General features: G+C 48.6%; 1 protein-coding gene across 1 annotated transcript in view; it reads left to right on the top strand.

Moving 5' to 3' along the window:
- BRWD3 (bromodomain and WD repeat domain containing 3) overlaps positions 1–24,290 on the top strand; it is a gene marked incomplete at its 5' end in the record, with an annotated part of 114,466 nt that overhangs the window by 71,730 nt on the left and 18,446 nt on the right. The window contains 5 exons of the mRNA XM_068250065.1: positions 1,528–1,683; positions 4,642–4,762; positions 12,939–13,064; positions 15,705–15,786; positions 15,878–15,949. Coding sequence (XP_068106166.1) covers positions 1,528–1,683; positions 4,642–4,762; positions 12,939–13,064; positions 15,705–15,786; positions 15,878–15,949 — 557 coding nt within the window. The remainder of the gene's footprint in view (positions 1–1,527; positions 1,684–4,641; positions 4,763–12,938; positions 13,065–15,704; positions 15,787–15,877; positions 15,950–24,290) is intronic.

Raw genomic sequence — 24,290 nt, 5'->3', positions numbered from 1 at the left:
CTCCTGCACTGTATACTAGACCCTTGCTTGACACATTTTGGCAAGTTACAGGGAAAAAAAAGTTTTAAAAATAAATTTTATCACTGTTTGCACAGAAATCCTGGGGAAATTGAACGCTGGGAAGGTTAACAACTTAAAGGGAACCAGAGACAATCTAAAGAAAATATTTTATACATACCTGGGGCTTCCTCCAGCCCCATACGCTCGGATCGCTCCCACGCTGCCATCCACCTCTTCCCACAACTACGAGAACCGGCTCCTGTCACTGATGTCATCGGAGCCAGGCTACGCAGGAGAAGTGCGCCCTCTACGTATCTCTCCAGCGGCTGATAGAGAGATCCGCAAAGAGCGCACTTCTCCTACGCTAGACTGGCTCCGACTGACGGAAGGGCGGGGAGCCGGTTCTCTTAGTTGTGGGCAGCGGTGGATGGCGGCGTGGGAGCGATCCGTGCGTATGGGGCTGGAGGAAGCCCCAGGTATGTATAAAATCTTTTCTTTAGATTGTCTTTGGTTCTCTTTAAGTGCCAGCTGTCTCTGCCCCCTTAAAGGATACCTGAACTGACATGTGACATGATGAGATAGACATGTGTATGTACAGTGCCTAGCACACAAATAACTATGCTGTGTTCCTTTTTTTCTTTCTCTGCCTGAAAGAGTTAAATATCAGGTATGCAAGTGTCTGACTCAGTCCTGACTCAGACAGGAAGTGACTACAGTGTGACCCTCACTAAAAAGAAATTCCAACTATAAAACACTTTCCTAGCAGAAAATGGCTTCTGAGGGCAAGAAAGAGATAAAAAGGGGAATTTCTTCAGATGATAATAGTTATTTGTGTGCTAGGCACTGTACATACACATGTCTATCTCATCATGTCACCTCGGTTGTCCTTTCAAGAAACACCAAGCCTTTTCAGTGCTGTTGAGCAGATTTTGAGTCTGGAGGTTCACTTTAACATTCCACCCCCTCCTCCCTGTGAAATTGCGCAAGGGCAGCAGGGAATTTGAAACTCACCTCGCTCACGGACGTCTCACGCCGCATCTCCATGGCAACAGGACGTGATGGGACGTCAGAACGTGCCAGCGTGTAGTACGTTGGTGCTTCCTGACATCATGTCATGTGACGTCCTGTTGCCATGGAGATGGGACGCAGGACTTCTGTGAGTGAGGTGAGTTTCAAATTCCCCGCTGCCCGTGTGCAATTTCACCGGGAAGGAGGGGCTAGAGATTACCCAACGCTCATCTGCTGACTTCCTGCATTCTACAGTCAGGTGACCAAAGGAACCAATCAGAGCCTCAAATCCAAGTATGTCATAGCCGGGAAACCACAACTTGCAGCAGCCGGATCCAACGATGGCTGTCTGAGCCATGTTTGTGTTCTCTGTGCGAACTCGCCTCCACTCTCACAGCTGTGGGTAGATTAGTATCTTGCAGCGGAGAGAGCAGTACCGTTCTGTTCTCTTCCTTAGGTTTGGTGTGGGGTTCCACGTTGGCGTCAGTATTGGTGATCTCTGCTCTTGTGTCTCTGCAGTCTCTCTGCCAGATGAAGTCGGCGCCGGAGTTCCAGTGACAGCTGAAGAACTGAACGCTTTGCAGTATAAACCGGAGGAGGGAGAATGGGGGTCAATATCCAGAGACGAGGTGTGCGAGCGAGTGCTCCGAGGTGTCGACCAGCTGCTCACACTGGGTGCGTCCCCTCTGGGGCTTCTCTGTTACACTGAACGCAGTAGCCAATCAGGAGAGCTGTTCCGGAAGTCACGTGACTCTAAGTCAGGCGTGTCAAACTCAAATACAAAATGGGCCAAAACTGAACACTGGAACCAAGTCACAGGCCAACCTCAATGTCTAATGGCCTTCCTCCCTCCCCTATACAGTGCCCTGGTGTCTAGTGGCCTCCTCCCTCCCCTATACAGTTCCCTGGTGTCTAGTGGCCCTCCTTCCTCCACTATACAGTATCCTGGTGTCTAGTGGCCCTCTCCCTCCGCTATACAGTGCCCTGGTGTCTAGTGGCTCTCCTTCATCCCCTATACAGTGCCCTGGTGTCTAGTGGCCTCCTCCCTCCCCTATACAGTCCCCTGGTGTCTAGTGGCCTCCTCCCTCCCCTATACAGTCCCCTGGTGTCTAGTGGCCTCCCTTCCTCCCCTATACAGTCCCCTGGTGTCTAGTGGCCTCCCTCCCCTATACAGTCCCCTGGTGTCTAGTGGCCTTCCTCCCTCCCCTATACAGTCCCCTGGTGTATAGTGGCCTGTCTCCCTCCCCTATACAGTCTCCTGGTGTCTAGTGGCCTCCTCCCTCCACCTAAACAGCCCCCTGGTGTTTAGTGCCCCCCTATGCAGTTCCCTGGCATCTAGTGGCTCTCCTTCCTCCCCTATACAGTTCCCTGGTGTCTAGTGCCCCCCCCCCCCGCCATACAGTTCCCTGGGGTCTAGTGACTCTCCTTCTTCCCCTGTACAGTTCCCTGGTGTCTAGTGGCCCTCCTTCCTCCCCTGTACAGTTCCCTGGTGTCTAGTGGCTCTCCTTCCTCCCCTGTACAGTTCCCTGGTGTCTAGTGGCCCTCCTTTATCCCCTATACAGTTCCCTGGTGTCTAGTAGCCCTCCTCCCTTCCCTATACAGTTCCCTGGTGTCTAGTGGCCCTCCTCCCTTCCCTATCCAGTTCCCTGGTGTCTAGTGGCCTCCTTCCCCTATACAATTCCCTGGTGTCTAGTGGCCCCCTCCCTCCACTATACAGTTCCCTGGTGTCTAGTGGCCTTCCTTTCTCCCCTATACAGTTCCCTGGTGTCTAGTGGCCTCCCTCCCTTCCCTATACAGTTCCCTGGTGTCTAGTGGCCTCCCTCCCTCCCCTGTACAGTTCCCTGGTGTCTACTGGCTCTCCCACCTCCCCATACACCTCCCTTGTGTCTAGTGGATCTCTCCTTTCTCTGTACAGTCCCTGGTGTCTAATACCTCCTCTCTCCCCTATACAGTTCCCTGGTGTCTAGTGTCCCTTCCCCTATACAGTTCCCTGGTGTCTAGTGGCCCTCCTTCCTCCCCTATACAGTTCCCTGTTGTCTATTTGTTTTGGGTTATTATTGCCATATTTGTCCTCATTGAAGTGTCTTTCTTTCTTTTACCATAGACCTCCTTGGAGCTGTAAAGTTAGGTTCACAGTGAGACGTTTCTGTGCGACTCTATTGGGGCACCTTAATGCAGAAAGTCGCGCTGCAATAGTACTTCTATGGAACGTTCACAGTGCATGCGGTGCATTATTGCATAACGTGAGCATAACAGGCAATGAAGCATACTTTTCAGTGTACGCTTCACTGTATGCCACATAAGTCGCATAACTAGCGATGCGCCTTTTTCGTGCTGCTGCATTGCGTTCCTGCTATTCAAGGAAAGCAACGCAACGTCCCACTGTAAACCTAGCCCCCGAGGGTTAAATATAAAAGCTATTTTTTTTTTTTTTTTCAAACTCAGCGTACACATCAGTGCTTCCACCCAGTTTGCGGATTAGCTTCACAGTAGCACTCCTGTTACTGGGTCAGCTTTGCATCATTGTTCGATTATATTTCTCTTTATTATTTTCTGCTATTCATAGAAAACAAAATTAAATAGACATCAGAAACCAAGAGTAGCTGTACGCTGATCAAACATACCTTAACCCGACCCCACCCATATCAGTCATACATACATACATACATACATACATACATTCATACATACATACATACATACATACATTCATACCACATGGTAAAAAAAAAAGGATGTTCTTCTTAATTATCCCGGTCTAGCCTTTATTAGTGAGGCAAGGGGACGACATTAGATTATTTTTTACCGATACGGTCATTGACCATTTCAGGGCGAGCTGCGACCAAAAGGATCACCCAAGACATGGACTCAACCCCAAAAACTGTATTTTTTACATGTTTCTCTAGCAGTTCTCTCACCACTCCAAGTCTGAACATTTACCCCTAAAACGAGTTTCTATGTTTTTTCCGAATCCGACCCCACCCACCTTCCATGCAACGGATGTCCAGCTGTACGACTCGCCAAAAATGTACTCCACAGCTGGTCACGGCCAAAACACCACCACAGGTGCCACACCCAACAACAAACTGGTGGCACATTGGCCACAAATACAATGCACGCACACATACGCCCCTTATCATGAAGTGGTTAATTGATTTCATAATAGATTACCTCTGTATATTTTTTCCACTATACATTTTATAGATTTTGAGTTAGTACATTTCTTCAGATTTGTTTTTGTTCACTCCATCGCCCAGTCTCGTTATCTTCCCCCCCCCCCCCCCCCCCCGCCTATTTAATCTTCTATATCAAACAGTATAAAAGCTATTTAAATAAAACCTATTCAGGAATTTAAACTCCTCCTCACTCTGCAAAGAAAACATTCCGGTCTCTGTCACTCTTAGACAGATTTGCCCACTTCCTGTACAGACAGGAAGTGGGGATGCAGAAACAAGGCTCCCATCCCTTATCACACTACCCAGAACTAAACTTATTCTCTCCAGCCTGAGGGTAATTCAGGATCTGAGTTTTCTGGTTGTCTTGTGGACATAATTGGACTCCAGGAAAAGCCTGCAAAATAATGATCTATAAAGGTATTCCTAATTAATCGGCATAACCTTTCTCCTCCATCAGAGTTCGCCAGCCCGTTCAGTGTCCCGGTTGACCTCAGCGCCTATCCCCTGTACTGCACTGTGGTGGCGTATCCCACCGACCTGAGCACCGTCAGGAAGCGGCTGGAGAGCAGGTTCTACAGGTGAGTGTTCTGATTGGCTAGATAGATTTCCTGATGGGCCTGATCGCCGGAGGCGATCGGAGGGGGTGGGGGGATGCCGCTGCTCAGCAGCTATCATGTAGCTAGCGCTAGGCTAGCTTCATCATTTAAAAAAAAAAAAAATAGTGCTGCGCTGCCTCCCTGGCAGATTTAGTTGACCGCCAGGGAGGTTAAAGGGAACCTAAACTGAGAAGGATATGGATTTTTCCTTTTAAAATAATTCCAGTTGCCTGGCTCTCCTGCTGATCCTGTGTCTCTAATACTTTCAGCCACAGCCCCTGAACAAGCATGCAGATCAGGTGCTCTGACTGCAGTCAGACTGGATTAGCTGCATGCTTGTTTCAGGGTGTGATTCAGCTAATACTGCATCCAAAGAGTTCAGCAGGGCTGCCAGGTAACTGGTATCTTTTAAAAGGAAACATCTATATCCCTCTCAGTTTGGGTTCCCTTTAAAGAGAAACCGTAACCAAGAACTGAACATTATCCTAATCAGTAGCTGATACTCCCTTTCCCATGAGAAATATTGTTCTTTTCTCAAACAGATCATCAGGGGGCGCTGTATGGCTGTTATTGTGGTGAAACCCCTCCCACAGTGTGATGTCAGGACCAGGGTGCTGACATCACACTGTGGGAGCCTTGTTGCATTGTGGGAAATAACAGCTGTTTACAGCTGGGTCCAATGGCCAAAAAAGCAAGCAGCATCTCCTTCCAGTGACATCACCTGCCAGCAGTAAAAATGTCACCATGTGTTAAATGTCAGAATGTAAATCAGGGAGAGGAAAGATTTTACAATGGACAAACACTGACTAAATCATTTATGCAAAATTGTTGTAAAAATGAAGCACTTTTTTTATTACATTATTTTCACTGGAGCTCCTCTTTAAAGTGAACCTAAAGTGAACCAAAAAAAATGAGATTAACTCACCTGGGGCTTCCCTCAGCCCCCCACAGACGATCGGTGCCCTCGCAGCCCCGCTCAGATGCTTCTGCACCTGCCGGCGAACACTTCCGGTTTGGCCGTCACCGGCCGACAGGCATGGGAACGCGAGTGATTCTTCGCGTTCCCAGCCTGTATATCGCCCCCTATGCTGCTATTGCGACCTCCTGGCCACAATAGCAGCATAGGAGGCGATATACAGGCTGAGAACGCAAACAATCACTCGCGTTCCCATGCCTGTCGGCCGGTGACGGCCAAACCGGAAGTCGTCGCCGGCGGGTCCAGAAGCATCTGAGCGGAGCTGTGAGGGCACCGATCGTCTGCGGGGGGCTGAGGGAAGCCCCAGGTGAGTTAATCTCATTTTTTTTGGTTCACTTTAGGTTCACTTTAAGATTGATTTAACATTTATGCGTCAACAGTAGAGAGAATTGAGGTACATTTATCCAAATCTGCATTCTGCAGTCTGATTGTGCATTTAGTGATTTTTTAACTATTATTATTATTTTTTTTTTTACTTCTTGTCCTTTGTTTTTTCCTCCTGCGATTTTTGCATTCTTGCGCACATTTGTATGCACTCTTTTGGACTGCGATTTATGTATGCATACCAATGAAGTCAATTTACGTCAGAATGTATCCGGCTGGGCTCACATATGACATAGCGTGAAAAATTAGCGTTTAATGTTATTTGGGTTTTTTTTGCGTTTTTGCTGCTTTTTTTTCCACTGATGCGTTTTGTGTGTGTTTTGTATGTGTTTCTATATTTAATTTATGCAAATCACTAGGAAGACAACAGGAAGCAAAATACTTCAGAAATCTTTTTTTTTTTTTTCTTTTTTTTTTTATAAAACGCTTACAAAACACAATTCATTGCTTTTTCCATTGACTTTCATCAGAGCCGGGACAAGGTCCTCCAGCAGCCAAGGCTGAGACACCAAAGTGCGCCCCTCCATCCCTCCCACCTCAGCTGTCACACACTGATTGCTATTAGACTAAGAGGCGCCACAGGGCCCCCAACACCTTAATCTCTAGTTATCTGGCTTGCAGTCACTGCCATGTATCCCCTTTTCTTATTTATTTCTGCTTCAAACACAATTAGGAATGACATCTGAATGAATTCTGCGCCCCCTCCTACACTGCGCCCTGAGGCTGGAGCCTCTTCAGCCTATGCCTCGGCCCGGCCCTGACTTTCATTATGTGTGTTTTGGTACCAATCCTGGATAATATGCAAGAAAACCAACGTCTGCGATTTGCATACTGTAAATTGAAGGTCTCTGCGTTTTTTTTCTTCGTCCCATTGACTAACATTGCTGCGTAAAATGCAGCGTTTTACGCAACGCTTGCATTTTTCCTATGTGTGCGCCCGGCCATAGATCGACTTCAAATTGGGATGCAACTTTTCACACAAAATGGCAACTTTTTTTCTTGCATTTACATTGCCTTGCACCGAACGCAATTCACACATTGCACACAAAAAAAACAAACACTGCAGTGCGACTTTAAAATGCAGAAGAATCACAAAACGCACGAAAAGACCTTAAAAAAAAAGAAAATGTGATTCCATTGAACTACATTAGATGCGCGATGAACTTGAAACCTCAATAACGCACGCTACGTGCAAATGAGTGTGAACGGGGATTTTTCGTTGTCTGGTTTGAGGTCACTTCCAGAAATTTCCCCCAGGACTGCACCCTCCTCCTGGGGGGGTATAACGGCTCTCACCAGCTATTATAACAAACGGCTAACTGTTCCCACCATCCACCTCAGCAGTTACAACTGCCTTTTCTACACAGTCCCCTGAGAGCACCTTAGTGCAAGCTGATACCTGAGGTCTCCTGAGATTATTCCTCACTGGACCATTAGTGATGCTGCATAATATGGCGAGGCCTGACACTGAAGGTCCATCGCAGACCAGAGCTGATGTAGGCGTGGCAGGAGGAACCATCCAGCGAGGCAGAAATGGCGTGGTAGGAACACCGAACAAACGGCGCAGAACCAATGTGGTAAGAACGCCAACCAAACGACACAGAATATCAACCAAACGGCACAGAGCACCAACCAAACGGCGCAGAGCTAGTGTGGCAAGAACGCCAACCACACGGCACAGAGCACCAACCAAACGGCGCAGAGCACCAACCAAACGACGTAGAGCTAGTGTGGCAAGAACGCCAACCACACGGCACAGAGCACCAAACAAAGGGCGCAGAGCCAGTGTAGTAAGATCGCCAACCACACGGCACAGAGCACCAACCAAACGAAGTAGAGCTAGTGTGGCAAGAACGCCAACCACACGGGACAGAGCACCAACCAAACGGCGCAGAGCCAATGTGGTAAGAACGCCAACCAATCGGCACAGAGCACCAACCAAACGGCGCAGAGCCAGTGTGGTAAGAACGCCAACCACACGGCACAGAGCCAGTGTGGTAAGAACGCCAACCACACGGCATAGAGCAACAACCAAACGGCGCAGAGCCAATGTGGTAAGAAGGCCAACCAATCGGCACAGAGCACCAACCAAACTGCGCAGAGCCAGTTTGGTAACAACCAAAGGGCACAGAGCACCAACTAATCGGCAAAGAGCCAGACGCAACCATGACTCCTTCAACTCCAGCATTAGGAATGTGCTGAGGAGTGTGCACCCTGTCCACAGTATATCTGCCGCGGCTCTCTCCGCCATGTCCTCATTGGTTAGCGACTTGCTGAAGAAGATCGCGAGTAAAGCCGGACGGCTGGTGAGCCAAGACAAGAGGAAAACGCTGAGCCAGAGAGACATCCAGAGCGCCACCCACCTGCTGCTGCCCAAAGCGATGGCTGCATTCGCTACACATGATGCCGACAGGATTATGTCCGAGTTAAACCTGAATACGGGGAAGACACCAGCCACTAGGGGGCAGTAATGTACGACCTCTGCCAAACCAACAAGTTTCTGCGGAGCAAATAAAGTCAAACATGTAACATCCTTCTGCTCTGTATTCTGTTATTATAAGTCTAATTTACTGACATTCCCCTGAGCCTGGCTTGGATGAGATCATCTGGTAATAGGTGTCAAATGCTTGCAACCTGAGTGTTGTGTTTTGTTTTTTTTAGTAGGAGGACTTTTCGGTCTCTTTTAGTCCCCCATAGTTTCCTAGTGGTTTTAGGTCACCCCGAGTTGCTTGGCTGTACTGGTCGAAGCCCTCTTCCATGGAGCCATATCAATCCCTGCCATGCACTGAGGAGGACCAACAGTCCAAAACAGGCTGTCTGCATGTGGGCTTGATGTGGCTCTGTAAGTGCTATAAGCTTTAGGCTCCCAATATACACCAGCGGTTCTGGATGTAAGCCTGGCTTTAGAGGCCTAATGAGTTAATTTGCATATTCAGAAGTGATGCAATGTGGGTAACCAGTTACACACTTAATGTGAACCTGAGATTAAAGACTTTTTAGGTACCATTCTTACCTGGGGCTTCCTTAAGCCCCTTTGAGGCCACTTAGTCCCTTGCCGTCTCCCCGGGATCGGACGCGGCTGCTTCCCATCACATTCTGCTGCCGGTGCTGCCCGCGGCCAATCAGGAAAGGGATTGGGAGGGGCTGAAGGGAGAGGCCCTCCCCTTTAGCCACGCATCTTCCCTCCCCATACCTTCCCTGATTAGCTGCAAGCAGCGCCGGCAGTAGAATCTGATGGGACGCGGCCAAATGGCCGTGATCTACAGCTGCCGGTTGGCAAATTTGCTGGCACGTGGACGCAATCGACCTATTGGGCAGCCCTGCCATAGAGCCATATCAATCCCTGCCATGCTCTGAGGAGGACCAGTCAAGTCTGAAACAGGCTGTCTGCATGTTGGGTTGATGTGGCTCTGTAGAATTTAAAGCTATAGCCTGGCTATACACCAGCAGTTCTGGCTTCAGGGACATAAAGAGATAAATTGCATATTCAGTAGCGGTGTCCCCTCCCCCCACCCCCGGTGCCCATTCATTAAAATACTTTATCTGTCCAGCTGCTTCCGCATCCCATGTGACTACCGGCATTAGCACGTGGCGCGTTTGCTATACGTTGGCAGCTACGTGGGGCGCCAATACAGAAGCACAGCTGGACAGTGGTGGCGGCAGCCAGTATGTTATTGCACGGGGGGGGGGGGGGGAGGGGGGCAGAGGCTGGTGTCACGAGGCTGATTCCCAAGAGATTCCATGCTGAAATTGAGAATTGGCCTGCGTTGTATGAGCAGCCAACAGGTTTGTGATCAGATTTGAATGTCTCATAATCGATCTGCCCATACGTCTAAACATCTAAATGTATTGGCACCTTTACTGTTCCTCTAACTTACTGTAAGTTCATCAGTCAGACTGAAAACAATAGACTCTTAGAAAAACGATGGGAAACTAAGTTTTTTGATCATTAGCCATAACAACAGATTGAGGTGTATTTGCTGCTATTTGCATCTCTTCTTCTGGAAATATTCAGTCCATTCCGGAAATACAGAAGATTTCCCTGCATAATCCAAATGAAGCAAAGTAACCAATCACATTACGCTTTCCACTTCTGGACCGTTGTATCACATGATGCAAATGAACCAATAGAGTCCCAGGGATTGCGGTCTATGGGAAATTATGGTAGAGTGGCTGTGGAGTCAGTGACCAGCGACTGAACTCCACTGAACTGTGAAGTGTTACAAGGTCCCACGGGTGTCATTAGAAGAGATGGTCTGTAAGATGATAATAATTCTATCTCACTTGCAAATTCAATGCACCTTGGAATCCAGCCAATCAAAATCAGCGTTGCACCATTCAATCTTATGCAACGCTATGGGCCATCGCTCTGCTGCCAGCAGCCGATTGACCTAGATTTATGTCAGGCCCCGATCGAGTAAATCGATCAAATTCGATCGATCATGCTGCCTGCTACATCGATTTCTAGCCGATTTGATCAGATCGGTCGAATCGGCTGTATATCGATGGCAGAAATAGATGAGTGTATGGTACCTTTATACAGCCAAGAACCAGTGACAGACAGCTTTAGATAAGGTTTTGCTGCAGGAAAGTTCAAAGCGTCATTATTTCTGCTTTATTTTATAGTTTAAAGGACCACTATTGCGAAAATCGAAAAAAATTCAAATGTGTGTAAACACTTACAAACAAGTAGTACGTTTTTTTCCAAAGTAAAATGAGCCATAAACTACTTTTCTCCTATGTTGCTGTCACTTACAGTAGGTAGTAGAAATCTGACCGAGCAGACAGGATTTGGACTAGTCCATCTCCTCTTAGGGGATTCTCATGGTTTTGTTTAGTTTCTAAAGCACTTAGCAAATGGCAGTTGCTCCATCCCACTGCCAAACAAAGTGTGCAGCGAGCAGGGAGGCTGGCCAGCATCTTTGTATAAATAAAGAATAAAAGCCTTGCTAAGAATCCCCCATGAAGAGATGGACTAGTCAAAAACCTGTCACTTCTGTCAGATTTCTACTACCTACTGTAAGTGGCAGCAACATAGGAGAAAAGTCATTTATGGCTCATTTTACTCTGAAAAAAACGTACTTCTTATTTGTATGTGTTTCCATGTATTTTACAACTGTGACAGAACGATAAAATATTATTAAATAGAGCTATATAACTTAAAATAAAAATATGACTCTTTTCTTTGCTACTAATGTTCTATTTATTATCCGTACTACACATACAATTCATTATATCATACTTTTTTTCCGCTTCTGGTTTACTTTAAATAAATTGTGCACAAAAAAAAAGTTTGTAAGACAATACAGCAATTTTTGTAAACTAGAAAGGGAAAATGTGCTGCGCCAGTTCATAGATCTTCATAAAACTCCAGCTGCCTGCTTGTTCCACCTCCTTCCGCTCAGTCCGAAGCAACAGCCCAGCACAGATGATGTCATTAATCTTGGTTTTCTGGATCACTTGGGATCCTCCAGGCTCTGCTGATGCACTCGGACAAGCACATGAGTGAGTGTCCTGTGGGGGCGGGAAGCGTCCGGAGTGCCAGTCTATTTGCCTAGCACCCACCCCTGGTACCGAAACATATGGGCCCCCTGGGTCCCTCCCCTTCTCCCCTCAAGATGGTGATAGTGCAGTGTTGTCATGTGATCAGGGTAATGGGAGGAGCTGGGGCTGAAGAGTGGTGATAGTGCAGTGTTGTCATGTGATCAGGGTAATGGGAGGAGCTGGGGCTGAAGAGTGGTGATAGTGCAGTGTTGTCATGTGATCAGGGTAATGGGAGGAGCTAGGGCTGAAGAGTGGTGATAATGCAGTGTTGTCATGTGATCAGGGTAATGGGAGGAGCTGGGGCTGAAGAGTGGTGATGGTGCAGTGTTGTCACGTGATCAGGGTAATTGGAGGAGCTGGGGCTGAAGAGTGGTAATAGTGCAGTGTTGTCATGTGATCAGGGTAATGGGAGGAGCTGGGGCTGAAGAGTGGTAATAGTGCAGTGTTGTCACGTGATCAGGGTAATGGGAGGAGCTGGGGCTGAAGAGTGGTGATGGTGCAGTGTTGTCTCGTGATCAGGGTAATTGGAGGAGCTGGGGCTGAAGAGTGGTAATAGTGCAGTGTTGTCACGTGATCAGGGTAATGGGAGGAGCTGGGGCTGAAGAGTGGTGATGGTGCAGTGTTGTCACGTGATCAGGGTAATGGGAGGAGCTGGGGCTGAAGAGTGGTGATGGTGCAGTGTTGTCACGTGATCAGGGTAATGGGAGGAGCTGGGGCTGAAGAGTGGTGATGGTGAAGTGTTGTCACGTGATCAGGGTAATGGGAGGAGCTGGGGCTGAAGAGTGGTGATGGTGCAGTGTTGTCACGTGATCAGGGTAATGGGAGGAGCTGGGGCTGAAGAGTGGTGATAGTGCAGTGTTGTCATGTGATCAGGGTAATGGGAGGAGCTGGGGCTGAAGAGTGGTGATAGTGCAGTGTTGTCATGTGATCAGGGTAATGGGAGGAGCTGGGGCTGAAGAGTGGTGATAGTGCAGTGTTGTCACGTGATCAGGGTAATTGGAGGAGTGTTTTCTGGACACATCGCTGGGACGGGACCGTGGAATCTTCTGTATTATCCAGAAGCTTTTCTCTGTTGAGGTAAGTTCCCATTTGGGGCACATTTTTCATTATAGGTCACTTCAGCATCATCGTTCTATTAATCTCTATTTAAAATGGTAAGATTGGATAGAGATTGTTCAGTTAGGTTGCATGGTGTATAGGCAGCATACGTCAACACTTGAGATGCATTGTATCCTCTGCTTGTGTTTTGCGCAGGAGGATCTCAGCGTTAATGTGGGAGGTGCGTTACATAGAACACAACGCCAGGACCTTCAATGAACCCAATTCCCCCATCGTGAAGGCTGCCAAGACCGTGACCGATGTCTTACTGCGATATATCGGGTATGCACAATGCATGGCTTCCCTCCTTCCACTTCTTATGTCTCAATTTACATAGTTCTCTTCTGTAAAGAATCTCTATAGGTCATCTTTAAGGGATATGCTGCCTTATGTTGTTTGGGTGTACATGCTGCCTAATTATGATGTTTGGGGGCACATGCTGCCTTATTATGATGTTCGGGGGCACATGCTGCCTTAATATTATGTTTGGGGGCACATGCTGCCTTATTATGTTGTTTAGGGGCACATGTTGCCTTATTATGATGTTTGGGGGTACATGCTGCCTTATTATGATGTTTGGGGGTACATGTTGCCTTATTATGATGTTTGGGGGTACATGTTGCCTTAATATGATGTTTGGGGGTACATGTTGCCTTAATATGATGTTTGGGGGCACATGCTGCCTTATTATGTTGTTTGGGGGTACATGCTTCCTTATTATGTTGTTTGGGGGCACATGCTGCCTTATGTTGTTTGGCGACATACTGCCTAATGTAATTTTTTGGGGATGTAAACAACAATTTGAATCTACAGCTACATCCACAATGGATGCATATGCACCCTGATCTTCTGGGGCCTTGCCTGTCGGGCCACCAAATGCTGAACACCAATACTTGAACAAACAAAAAAAAGTGAGCTGGTACGACTGATGAAGGACCAGGAGGTCCACAACATGTCAGGTGCACTTCTGCCTTGAATTCTGTATGCTGCCCTTTCTTAATTCTTTAATATTGGGGTGGGGGGGGGGGGGGGGGGTAGAGGTGGGTTGTGTCGTGTCCACCTGGGTAGAGCGAATGTGCACACAAATGACCTAAACAGAAAATGGTCTGTACAGGGTTTTTGCACAGGTAAGTGAGGCAGATGTACAAACAGCACAGAAATTCTCTGCGCTCCCCGGTAGAGCTTGTTAGACCTGCCTATATAATAATGGCCACTAAATCCTTTCACTGTACAGAACAGGAGCAGCTTTTCTCAGAGGAGCATGGTTAAGGAGACCATATAGTCCACAATGCTGATGGTGCGCATGGCCGTTCTTGTAAAATGTTATACTTACTCAGTGGTTTCAGTATAACTCGCTCTCGAAGACCCCCTGTGCCGCCACTTCTTGCAGTTAGCCCCGCCCCTTGCAGTTACGTGCCACAAGAGTACCTCAGCACTCGGCTGCAGGTGGCGGGGCTAACCACCGGGGGGGGGGGGGGGGGGGGGGGGTCAGTTATACTGAAAGCACCACGTAAGTCAGTATAACGTTTTACAAAAAGGCCAAGCACACCAAAAGTATTTTAGCCTTTATGTTCTCTTATATTTAAAGTGAACCTAAACCGTTGCAAAGAAAGAGTTTCCCTTACCCGGGACTTCTACCAGCCCCCTGCAGCGTCCTGTCCCACACCAGTCCTCAACCATCCTCCGTTTACCCTTGCGGCTTAGTTTAGTTGACAGTTGGCGTGCGCTTGCGCAGGCAGGGCTGCGCACATCCTCGTTCGTGTTCCTGTCCGCAAGAGAGTCCTGTGCAGGACGCTCTTGCGGACAGGAACAAGGATGCGTGCGGCCAGGACCGCGCAGGCGCAGTGGCCCGCTGACTGTTGGCAGAAACTAAACTAAGCCGTGGCGGGGGAACGGAGGATCGGCGTGGGACAGGACGCTGCAGGGGGCCAGTAGGAGTCCCAGGTAAGAGAAACTCTTTCTTTGTGACGGTTTAATCCCTTTTGTGTGATCAGGACTTTCATCCCAACTAGGGTGTCGCCATCCAGCTCACCAGATGGGGGCAGGATTGGGTACCATATACAGCCTGGTACATCCAATTTTGATTAGCTAATCATAGCCTATTGAGGCTTCCCTCGGTGGTTTGATGTCCTCTGTTGTCAAGCGCAACCAACCTCCATATCAGGGGTGCGCTTCTCCTCTGTTACAAGCGCAACCGTGCAGTAGCCACGCGAGCACGGCCGCACATGCGCAGCATCACAAAGCTATGGCATACTGCGCATGCGCGGACGTGCTTGCATGGCCACGCTGCAGGAAGAGGGGGTGCGCGGCCCCGATATTAGTGACAATGCCTTGTTGATAATCTTCCGGTGGGCCGCGCTCAGCAACGGGGGACATCACAGAGAGGAGGGAAGCCCCAATAGGATCCTGAGGATTCCCTCTCTTTAGGTAAGTATCTCATTTTGTACCCAAGCTTCAGCTCAGGATCACCTTAAAGAACCACTATCACCAAAATAAAGTAGGCCGTTAAAACCTAATAGAACTGACAGGTTTTGGGCCAGTCCATCTCCTCATGGGGGATTCTCAGAGTTCTCTTTGTTTTCAAAAGCATTTCCTGAACAGCAGTTGCAAAGTCTGCCAAAATAGTGTGCAAGTGAGTAGGGAGGCTGGCTGTTATCTTACTATTTTGGCAGTTAAATTGCGGTTCATGAAATGCTGTTGAAAACAAAGAATTCCCATGAGGAGATGGACTGGCCCAAAACCAATCGGTTCTGTAAGATTTTAACTGCCTACTTTTTTCGCGATAGTGTTCCTTTTAAGAGGTGAAATGATCTCAGTAGTCACTCAGTCAGCACCTTTTAGGCACAAACCAACCAAAACCCGTGTTGTCACAAGAGAACGTCTGTCAGAGCTCCTGATTGTATGTGTGTGCTGTGCTTGTAGAGACGACACTTGTACAGATATCTTAGAGATCTACAATCAAGTGAAATCGGAAGATGTCGGAGATGCGGAGGAAGAGGAGGAGGTGAGAGAACATTCATCTAGTCCCGGATATGTTCATGTGTCTCTCTGTATTGGTGAGGCTGTTTGCATGACGCGCTTTATGTCTCCTCCAGCAGGGCGGCGCTGTGGAGGTGGAATCGGACACTCCTGGGACATCTACAGGAAGGACAGTCACTAAGCCTCTGGTGAGTGCTCGGTGCGGGACGGAGCCGCTATTTTGTTAAGGTGGGCATATACCTGTCAATCAGCCGCCAGATCGACAATCGGAGTATAGATCCCTCAATGATTGAATCTGAACAGAGAGAGTTGCAGCATGAAATCTCTTGGAAGTTGTCCTAGCGCCTCTGACTGCTGGGCCGCATCCCCTAACCTCCCCACCCCCATAGTGTATATTTGTGAACTATCCCCCCCCGCACACACACATGCTCCGCCCTGTGCTCCCTCCCGTCCCTGTAGTTGGTGGAAAGCTCACGGGTCTGCTGGCACATCTGACGTCACTACGTGTTCTGGTGTCACGTGGTACAAGTGCTCACTGTGACATGCCTAGACACCAGAGAAGTCCGGGATTTGCACTGTTGCGACAGATGCGCCTTCAACACTCAACACAGGGGAGGGAAGGGCACATACTGTATATACTCGCATATAATCCGGCCCGCGTATAAGCCAGGTACCCATTTTCCCTCAGAAACCAGGAAAAAATGAATGACTCGTGTATAAGCCTCCTTCCCAGTATAGCCCCCTCCACAGTACAAATAGCCAGATATGCCCCCAGTACAAGTCAGCCCCAAGGATGAAAAAGCTGTGTCTCAAGATGCCACCAGATGGCGTCATAGATATGTCGCACAGGAAGAATCTCCGATCATTGCCCCACTAGCACACTCCGCTCTACAAGCCAGGGGACACAGGAAGTCTTGAGCAGCGCACTCTGCACACCATGTTGCTAGGTGATAGGTGGGCACAGACACTGCAGGGAGCCAGCTGGCAAGAGCAGGATCACTAGTCACCTTACGCTCATCTGCCATTAACAAAACCCACTCCACCATCCGTCCTGCTCCATATAAGCCGAGGGAATAACTTTTCAGCACATTTTTGTGCAGAAAAATTAGGCTTATACGCGAGTATATAAGGTGCTCTTAGGCGGACATCGGTCAGGGGTCCATTGGTCATTGGGAAATGGAACGCCATTGCCACCGTGCACCCGATTGAGCCCTTGCGACTGAGATTTTTCAGCATCCTCGTTTGATTGTTTCGACCGATTTCTGCGAGAGTGATAGGGTGGCCATGTTGCTGCGGCATCCATTCTCTGCCCGCAAGCTTGTCTCTGCTCGTGTACTTAAAGTGAACCAGAGACGAAGCACCCTCATGTATTTTACCATATATGTCAGTGGGAACATTAGAGAAAACACTTACCCTGCTCTCTGTTTCATCCTCACTGCTAAAAGTGTCTGTTATCAGCTGTGATAAGAATCCCCGACTGAGCATTCATTCTGGCTTAGCAGGGAATAATTATAGCTGAGTCATTATAGCAGAGCCACAAGGGGGCAGGCTTGGGCTTGAAAAGACACCAGAGAAGACAGACTCAGCTATAATCATTCCATAGCAAAGCCAGACTGAGTGCTCAGTCGAGGATTCTTATCAGAGGTGATAACAGTCAGATTAAACAGAGAACAATGAAACAAAGAGCAGATTAGGTGTTTACTGTCATGTTCCCACTGATTTATAATGCTGGGGATACACGGGTCGACCGGCGGGTCGATTAGCCGCCGGATCGACCCCAGCCGCGTCCCCGCGTGCGCGCAGATCGATTACCGCTCTCTTCCACCGGCGCTTCCTTATCAGCGCTCGATTCCCTGCCATTGTCCGCAGGTGGGAATCGAGCGGGCGGGGGTCGAGCGACTTGATCGGGCCAGCTGAATATTATCAGCTGGCCAGATCAGCTGGTCGATACACGGTACAGAAACGTACCGTGTGTCCCCAGCATTAGGTAAAATACATGCGGGTGCTTCGTCTCTGGTTCTCTTTAATGCTGCATTCTTCATGGGAGCATTCTGCACGCTTAATCTGGCAGAGAATTGGGAGTTGGTGATCGTCACTGTGTCACCATTTTACATGGAGAAACTGAGGTCGAGTGTCCTTGTCTGAAAAAATCTAACCAGTAACAGAATAAGCAGCGGAAAGACTGGATGAGGGGAAACAATTGATGTAAATATCACAGTAAAAGCGTATAAAGAGGTGTCTTACCTCAATAAGGTGTCTAGACTTTATGCTGAAACAAGACTAATTTATTGCACAATTCAGACAATGTGTTTTGTGAGTTGAGCGTTTACTTCCTCAGATCAATAATGTGTCAGAAGTTCTGTAGGGTAAAACTCAGTCCTCTTTTATTGGGGGGAATGGGGGTGGGGTGGAACAGCCTATGGCAATCAGGGTTGCCAAGCGTCCGTCAAAAGACAGACTGTCCGTACAGAAGCTCTCAAAATAGAGCTGTCCGTACTGCCCGTATTTCCTGGGCAGTCGTCCGTCTAAAAGTGCATAAATCACTCCAATCTGTTCTGTGCATGCGCGCGCTCTTTTTCCCCTCCTCCCTCAGTCACCCCTCAGCCGCCCTCTCCTCCCCGGGTGTCCCCTCCAATCAGCTTACCTCTTTTTTGCGCCGGCGCCACTCGCTGCCCACTAAGAGATGCAGCCGGGAGGGAGCTGGCCCAGCCCACAGCAGCGAGAGAGTCAAGTGTCACGAGGAGGAGGACGGCGAGGAGAGAGGAGTGCGTCACACGGCGGCAGCCAGCCAGGTCGGATGAGGTCGCAGCACAGCCACAGACAGCACAGCACACTCACTCAGGGGCACACACAGCACAGCCGCCGAGCCACACCACGCAGCAGGGCAGGACTCAGGAGGAGCAGATCAGCAGCAGCAGGACCGACCGAGCAGTGCGAGCTGCCACAGAAGCAGATCAGCAGCCTGACTCGAGTAGTCTGAGAGCCTTGGCAGAGTGAGTCTCCTACAGCAGAGAGCAGAGTAGACTAATTGGAGCCCGCCCCACCCCCACAGCCCAGCAGCCGGCATCTGCCAGGTCCAGCCAGGAGCGACCAGACCAGGCCAAGGAAGGAGAAAAACACAGCCGAGTCGACCCAGGCCAGGCCAGGCCTGGAGCCAGCACACTAACTGTGAGTCTCTGTGAGGGAGAGAGGCTGGCCTGGGAGTGGGAGCCTGGGAGTCTATGGGACTGGTTGGGGCGGGGACAGGGTGAGACTAGAGTGACTTAGTTGGAGCCAGGGCAGGGACTGGGAGGGAGACAAACAGCCGACCAAGCAGTCTACAGTAGTGTTGTCCGGATCATGAACGATTCGGATCTTTGATCCGAATCTATTTTATGAGTCGATCATCCGAATCATCAAAATGAGTGATTCGGATCGCAAAGGGGGCAGGGCCAGGAGCGACACGCCCCCTCTCAGCGGGCAGCGGGGTCTTGGAAGCAGAGCTGAGATGGATCGCTCTGTTGGAAGGGAGGCAGCCTTGCAGGGAGACAGGTAGATGAGAGAGAGGGGACATGGGTGCCACTGCCAGATGTGTGTAGAGCACACATACTGGCTATAATGTACTGCCCATTACAGGCTGTCTGTTCGTAGTTGTGCACAGTGATCACATTGGAAGCTTTTGGCTCAGCACAGCTCAGTAACTTTGCAGACAGTGTGATTGAAAGGCAATATAATCCTCCTGCACTCGGCACTAAACAGCTGCACTTATCTTCTGGGAATGCTTTCTTTCACTGTGCGACCTTTTCTTTCAAAGTGTACAGATGAACATATAGGTGAAATATATGTAAAGCATATGACTTCAGCATGTGGGTATTACGTGCAAACATTTCTGCTCTCTGCTCGTCCCTCCTCCCTTCTCTGTCCACTCCCTGCCCTCTTGTCCATCTTCTCCCCTTCTCTGTGTGTCCACTCCCTCCCCTTCTCCTGTCCACAGACCTGTCCTGCTGTTCATTTCACCCCGAATGCTTCCGGTAGTAAAATGATCCGAGATTCGAATCAAAGATCCGGATCTCTTCAATGATCCGATTCGAATCATCCGGATCATTGAAAAGATCCGAACTTCCCATCTCTAGTCTACAGCAGACTGATTGGAGCCCGCCCCACCCACTAGAGATGGGAAGTTCGGATCTTTTCAATGATCCGGATGATTTGAATCGGATCATTGAAGAGATCCGGATCTTTGATCCGAATCTCGGATCATTTTACTACCGGAAGCATTCGGGGGTGAAATGAACAGCAGGACAGGTCTGTGGACAGGAGAAGGGGAGGGAGTGGACACACAGAGAAGGGGAGAAGATGGACAGAGGGCAGGGAGTGGACAGAGAAGGGAGGAGGGACGAGCAGAGAGCAGAAATGTTTGCACGTAATACCCACATGCTGAAGTCATATGCTTTACATATATTTCACCTATATGTTCATCTGTACACTTTGAAAGAAAATGTCGCACAGTGAAAGAAAGCATTCCCAGAAGATAAGTGCAGCTGTTTAGTGCCGAGTGCAGGAGGATTATATTGCCTTTCAATCACACTGTATGCAAAGTTACTGAGCTGTGCTGAGCCAAAAGTTTCCAATGTGATCACTGTGCAGCACTACAGAACAGCCAGCCTATAATGGGCAGCACATTATAGCCAGTATGTGTGCTCTACATACTGTGGCACCCATGTCCCCTCTCTCTCATCTACCTGTCCCTGCAAGGCTGCCTCCCTTCCAACAGAGCGATCCATCTCTGCTCTGCTTCCAAGACCCCGCTGCGAGGGGGCGTGTCGCTCCTGGCCCCGCCCCTTTTGTGATCCGAATCACTCATTTTGATGATTCGGATGATCGACTCATAAAATAGATTCGGATCAAAGATCCGAATCGTTCATGATCCGGACAACACTACCACCCACAGGCCAGCCAGCAGCCGAGTCGACCCAGCACACTAACTGTGAGTCTGTGAGGGAGAGAGGGGCACCCCTGGGGGCTGGGAGTCTGTGGGACTGGTTGGGGGACAGGGGGAGACTTAGTTGGAGGCTTGGAGCCAGGGAGGGAGACAAACAGCCACCCAAGCACACTCACTGTGAGTCTGTGTCTGTGTGTGAGAGAGGCAGTGGGGGCTGGGTGTCTGTGGGACTGGTCTGGGGGTCCAGTCAGTGGGGGACAGGCAGGGGGAGACTTAGTTGGAGAGGTGCTGTGCTGGCTGCCTGTCACTGGAGGGGGACTGGGCCTGGTGGGGACTGTATGATAGGTGGTGGGTAAAGTAATGTGAGGTTTGGTTGTCAGGAATGATAGTGCAGGACAGGTAGGCAATGTTGACTGTATGGTAAGGGGGTTATGGCTGTTAGGGAATGATAGTGTAAGTAGATAATGCTGACTGTATGGATGGGTTATGTGAGTTATGGCTGTTAGGAATGGTAGTTGGGGACTTGTTGTTCTGTGATCATCATCATGGCATGCCAATTGTAGTCCTGCACAGCTATCATCTGACAGCATGCTGCCTGGGACTTGTAGTGCACTGCCCCCTCTTCTTTTACTGACATGATTGCAATGCATGCTGGCCTGGGACTTTTAGTGCTCCTCAGACAGAGGAGGGTACTGAACCTGCACTGCAGTGCCCCCCTGTCATCTGCTACTGACAAAGCATGCTGGGACTTGTTGTACCCTCACATCATCTTCTAGTGACAGTCAGAGCAAGAGCGTGCTGCGCTTTCACCTGCTGCCAGAGAGAGAGAGAGGCCACACAGCAGCATTCTATGACCAAGCGAGTGGGTGAGTCTGAGAGTCAGTCAGTTTGGTCACTTCACTGGTGGTGATGCTGGGTCCCCCCTCCCTAGTACCCTGAGTGTTACTAGTGCCGCTGCCTGCCAGCCAGGCCCACTGCCACAAGGAGTCTCAAAGGCTGCCAATGGTACCATACTTAGTGTACCAGAGTTGAGACATACTTACTTTATACATACCACCTGGGGCTTGCTCCAGCCCCATGCACACGGATCGCTCCCACGCCGCCGTCCTCCACTGCCCGCAGCAGTACTGATACTGGGTCCCATAACTTCCTCCAGTTGCGGCCAGTCTGAGGCTATTTACGTATTTCTCCAGCTCCCGCTGGAGAGATATGTAGAGGGTGCACTTCTCTTGTGCAGACTGGCCGTGACAGGAGGAAGTTACAGGACTCAGTCAGTACTAGTAGTGGGAGCGAGCGATCTGTGCCCATGGGGCTGGAGCAATCCCCAGGTATGTATAAAAGGTAAGTATGTCTTGTCTAATTTCTTTTTACATGTGCGCATGCATACTTATATAACCACTGCAGAACCTCTAGGAGGACAGGAGTTTCCCCAGAACCTGCATAACTTAAAGGGAACCTAAACTGAGAAGGGTATGGACATTTCCTTTTAAAGTAATACTAGTTGCCTGACTCTCCTGCTGATCCTGTGTCTCTAATACTTTTAGCCACAGCCCCTGAACAAGCATGCAGATCAGGTGCTCTGACTGAAGTCAGATTGGACTAGCTGCATGCTTGTTTCAGGTGTGTGATTCAGACACTACTGCAGCCAAAGATTAGCAGGACTGCCAGTGCCAGACAAATGGTATGGTTTAAAAGGAAGCATCCATATCTCTCTGTTTAGGCTCCTTGTGAGTATCTGCACTGGACACTCACACTTGAGTAAAACAAATTACGTGTGTATTGTATATGGTAATTTCCAAACCTAAAACCTCATTTTAAGAATTTTACACTCAGTTTCGGTGACATTTTTGGTTTCTCCATATTTGTTGCACACTGATTAAACAGGTGGTGGCTAAGGGAAAAACTGTTATTGCTGTTGAAAATTTACTGTTTTTGGTTGAGTTTATTTTGATCACTGTCAATGGGAAATATTGTTCTCTATGAACATTCCGGTTATGCTAGGAAATGGTCAATGGAATGCTAATGCTGATCTGATGCTACTTTTTATCAAGATTGAAAATGGTGCAAATGCTGCTTGCTTGATTGGTTTACAGTGTACATAGTGTTCTATACAGTTGGCATCATCTTGGAATTCTGATCTGCTGCATGCTTGTTCAGGGGCTATGGCTAAAAGCATCAGAGGCAGAGGATCAGCAGGACAGCCAGGCAACTAAAAGAAAATAGGGCAGCCTCCATATCCCTCTCATTACAGTTTGAAACACGTAAGCAGTTACAATCTGACAGGATTTTGGACTAGCACATCTCCTCATGGGGGATTCATAGGGTTTTGTTTGTTTTTAAAAGCACTTTCAAAAATGCATTTGCTCAAACCAAATACTTAAAATGGTGTGTTAGCAAGTAAGGAGTCTGGCTAGTGACTGGTATCTTACTATTGTGACAGTTAGGGAATGCTTTTGGAAACAAAGAAAACCCTGAGAATCTGCCATTAGATGGACTAGTCCAAAACCAGTCAGATTTTTAACTGCTTGCTTGTTTTGCTGTACTGGTCCATTAGGAATTCAGTGCAATTTCATTTTTATTGAACAATGTTGCTGGTACACTGGTTTCTGCATTGATGCCTGAGGTTAATGCTGTTTAAAAGAACTTTTTGGCATTCTGTTAACATTTCAGTGCAGTTTTGTTCTTATTGAACAATGTTTTTTGGACTAATGCCTGTGGTTAATGCTGTTAACAAGAATAAAATCTGTTCACAGCAGTTTTTTTGTTTCTCTATTCAGTTTTAGGTTTAACTTTGATAATGCCAAAAAGACATTTGAAAGATTATCTATCTAATCTCAATCTAGGCAATCTTACTTTGGGTAAGAAAGTCTTCTCAGTTCAGGAATGCTGTTTCACATGAGCCTTATGCAGTAATCACCTGCTTCAGCTATATTTCTCTCCCCCCGAAATCACAAGAAGTTCCCCAAAAAGCCCGCGACTGACTCCGCCCCTGACTCCGCCCCTGTCCGTCCAAAACTTGGGGTGTCCAGATTTTTTTACCAATTTGTCCAGCAAAAATAAGAAATTGGGTTGGCAACCCTGATGGCAATGGAAGGGGGTGTGGCTCTGGAGGCATACTACTACGGACTATCAGAAGGTACCCATCTATATATTCTTGCAGGCTCTGTAGGGGGCATAGTTTGGTGAGTAGAGAGTCTGGCGGTTGTGTTTGCTGTCTGCTGACTGCACAGTGACCGGCCTGTCAGCAGGCGCTCAGCAGCGCTTCTCTATAGCTTCCATCAGGCCCGGATTTACATCACAGGAGCCTAAAGGCACAGATTTCCTGGCACCCTACACTTCACCTTCTATGAACCGATAAATCCCCGCCGAACTGCACCGCAAGCGTGCTGGCTAGTCCAGCTGTCACCTCTCCCTTACTTCCCTTGCCTGTCATAGGTAGCTACACTTGTCCCTTAGCATTAGGAAGCCAGAGATACCCTCCTTATTAAGTAGCTAGAGGTGTCCCTTAGTATTCAGTAGCTAGAGGTGCTCCTGACTGAAGGGAGATCTCATCAGTGGAATGTTGAGCCAGTGAGTAACCTCTCATATACACCCCGCTCAGGACTCTG

The sequence above is a fragment of the Hyperolius riggenbachi genome, chromosome 8 (genome assembly GCF_040937935.1).
Source record: "Hyperolius riggenbachi isolate aHypRig1 chromosome 8, aHypRig1.pri, whole genome shotgun sequence".
In the NCBI taxonomy this organism is placed as follows: Eukaryota; Metazoa; Chordata; class Amphibia; order Anura; family Hyperoliidae; genus Hyperolius; species Hyperolius riggenbachi.
Note: the sequence above shows the minus strand (reverse complement) of the source record. Positions and strands in the feature narration are given on the sequence as shown.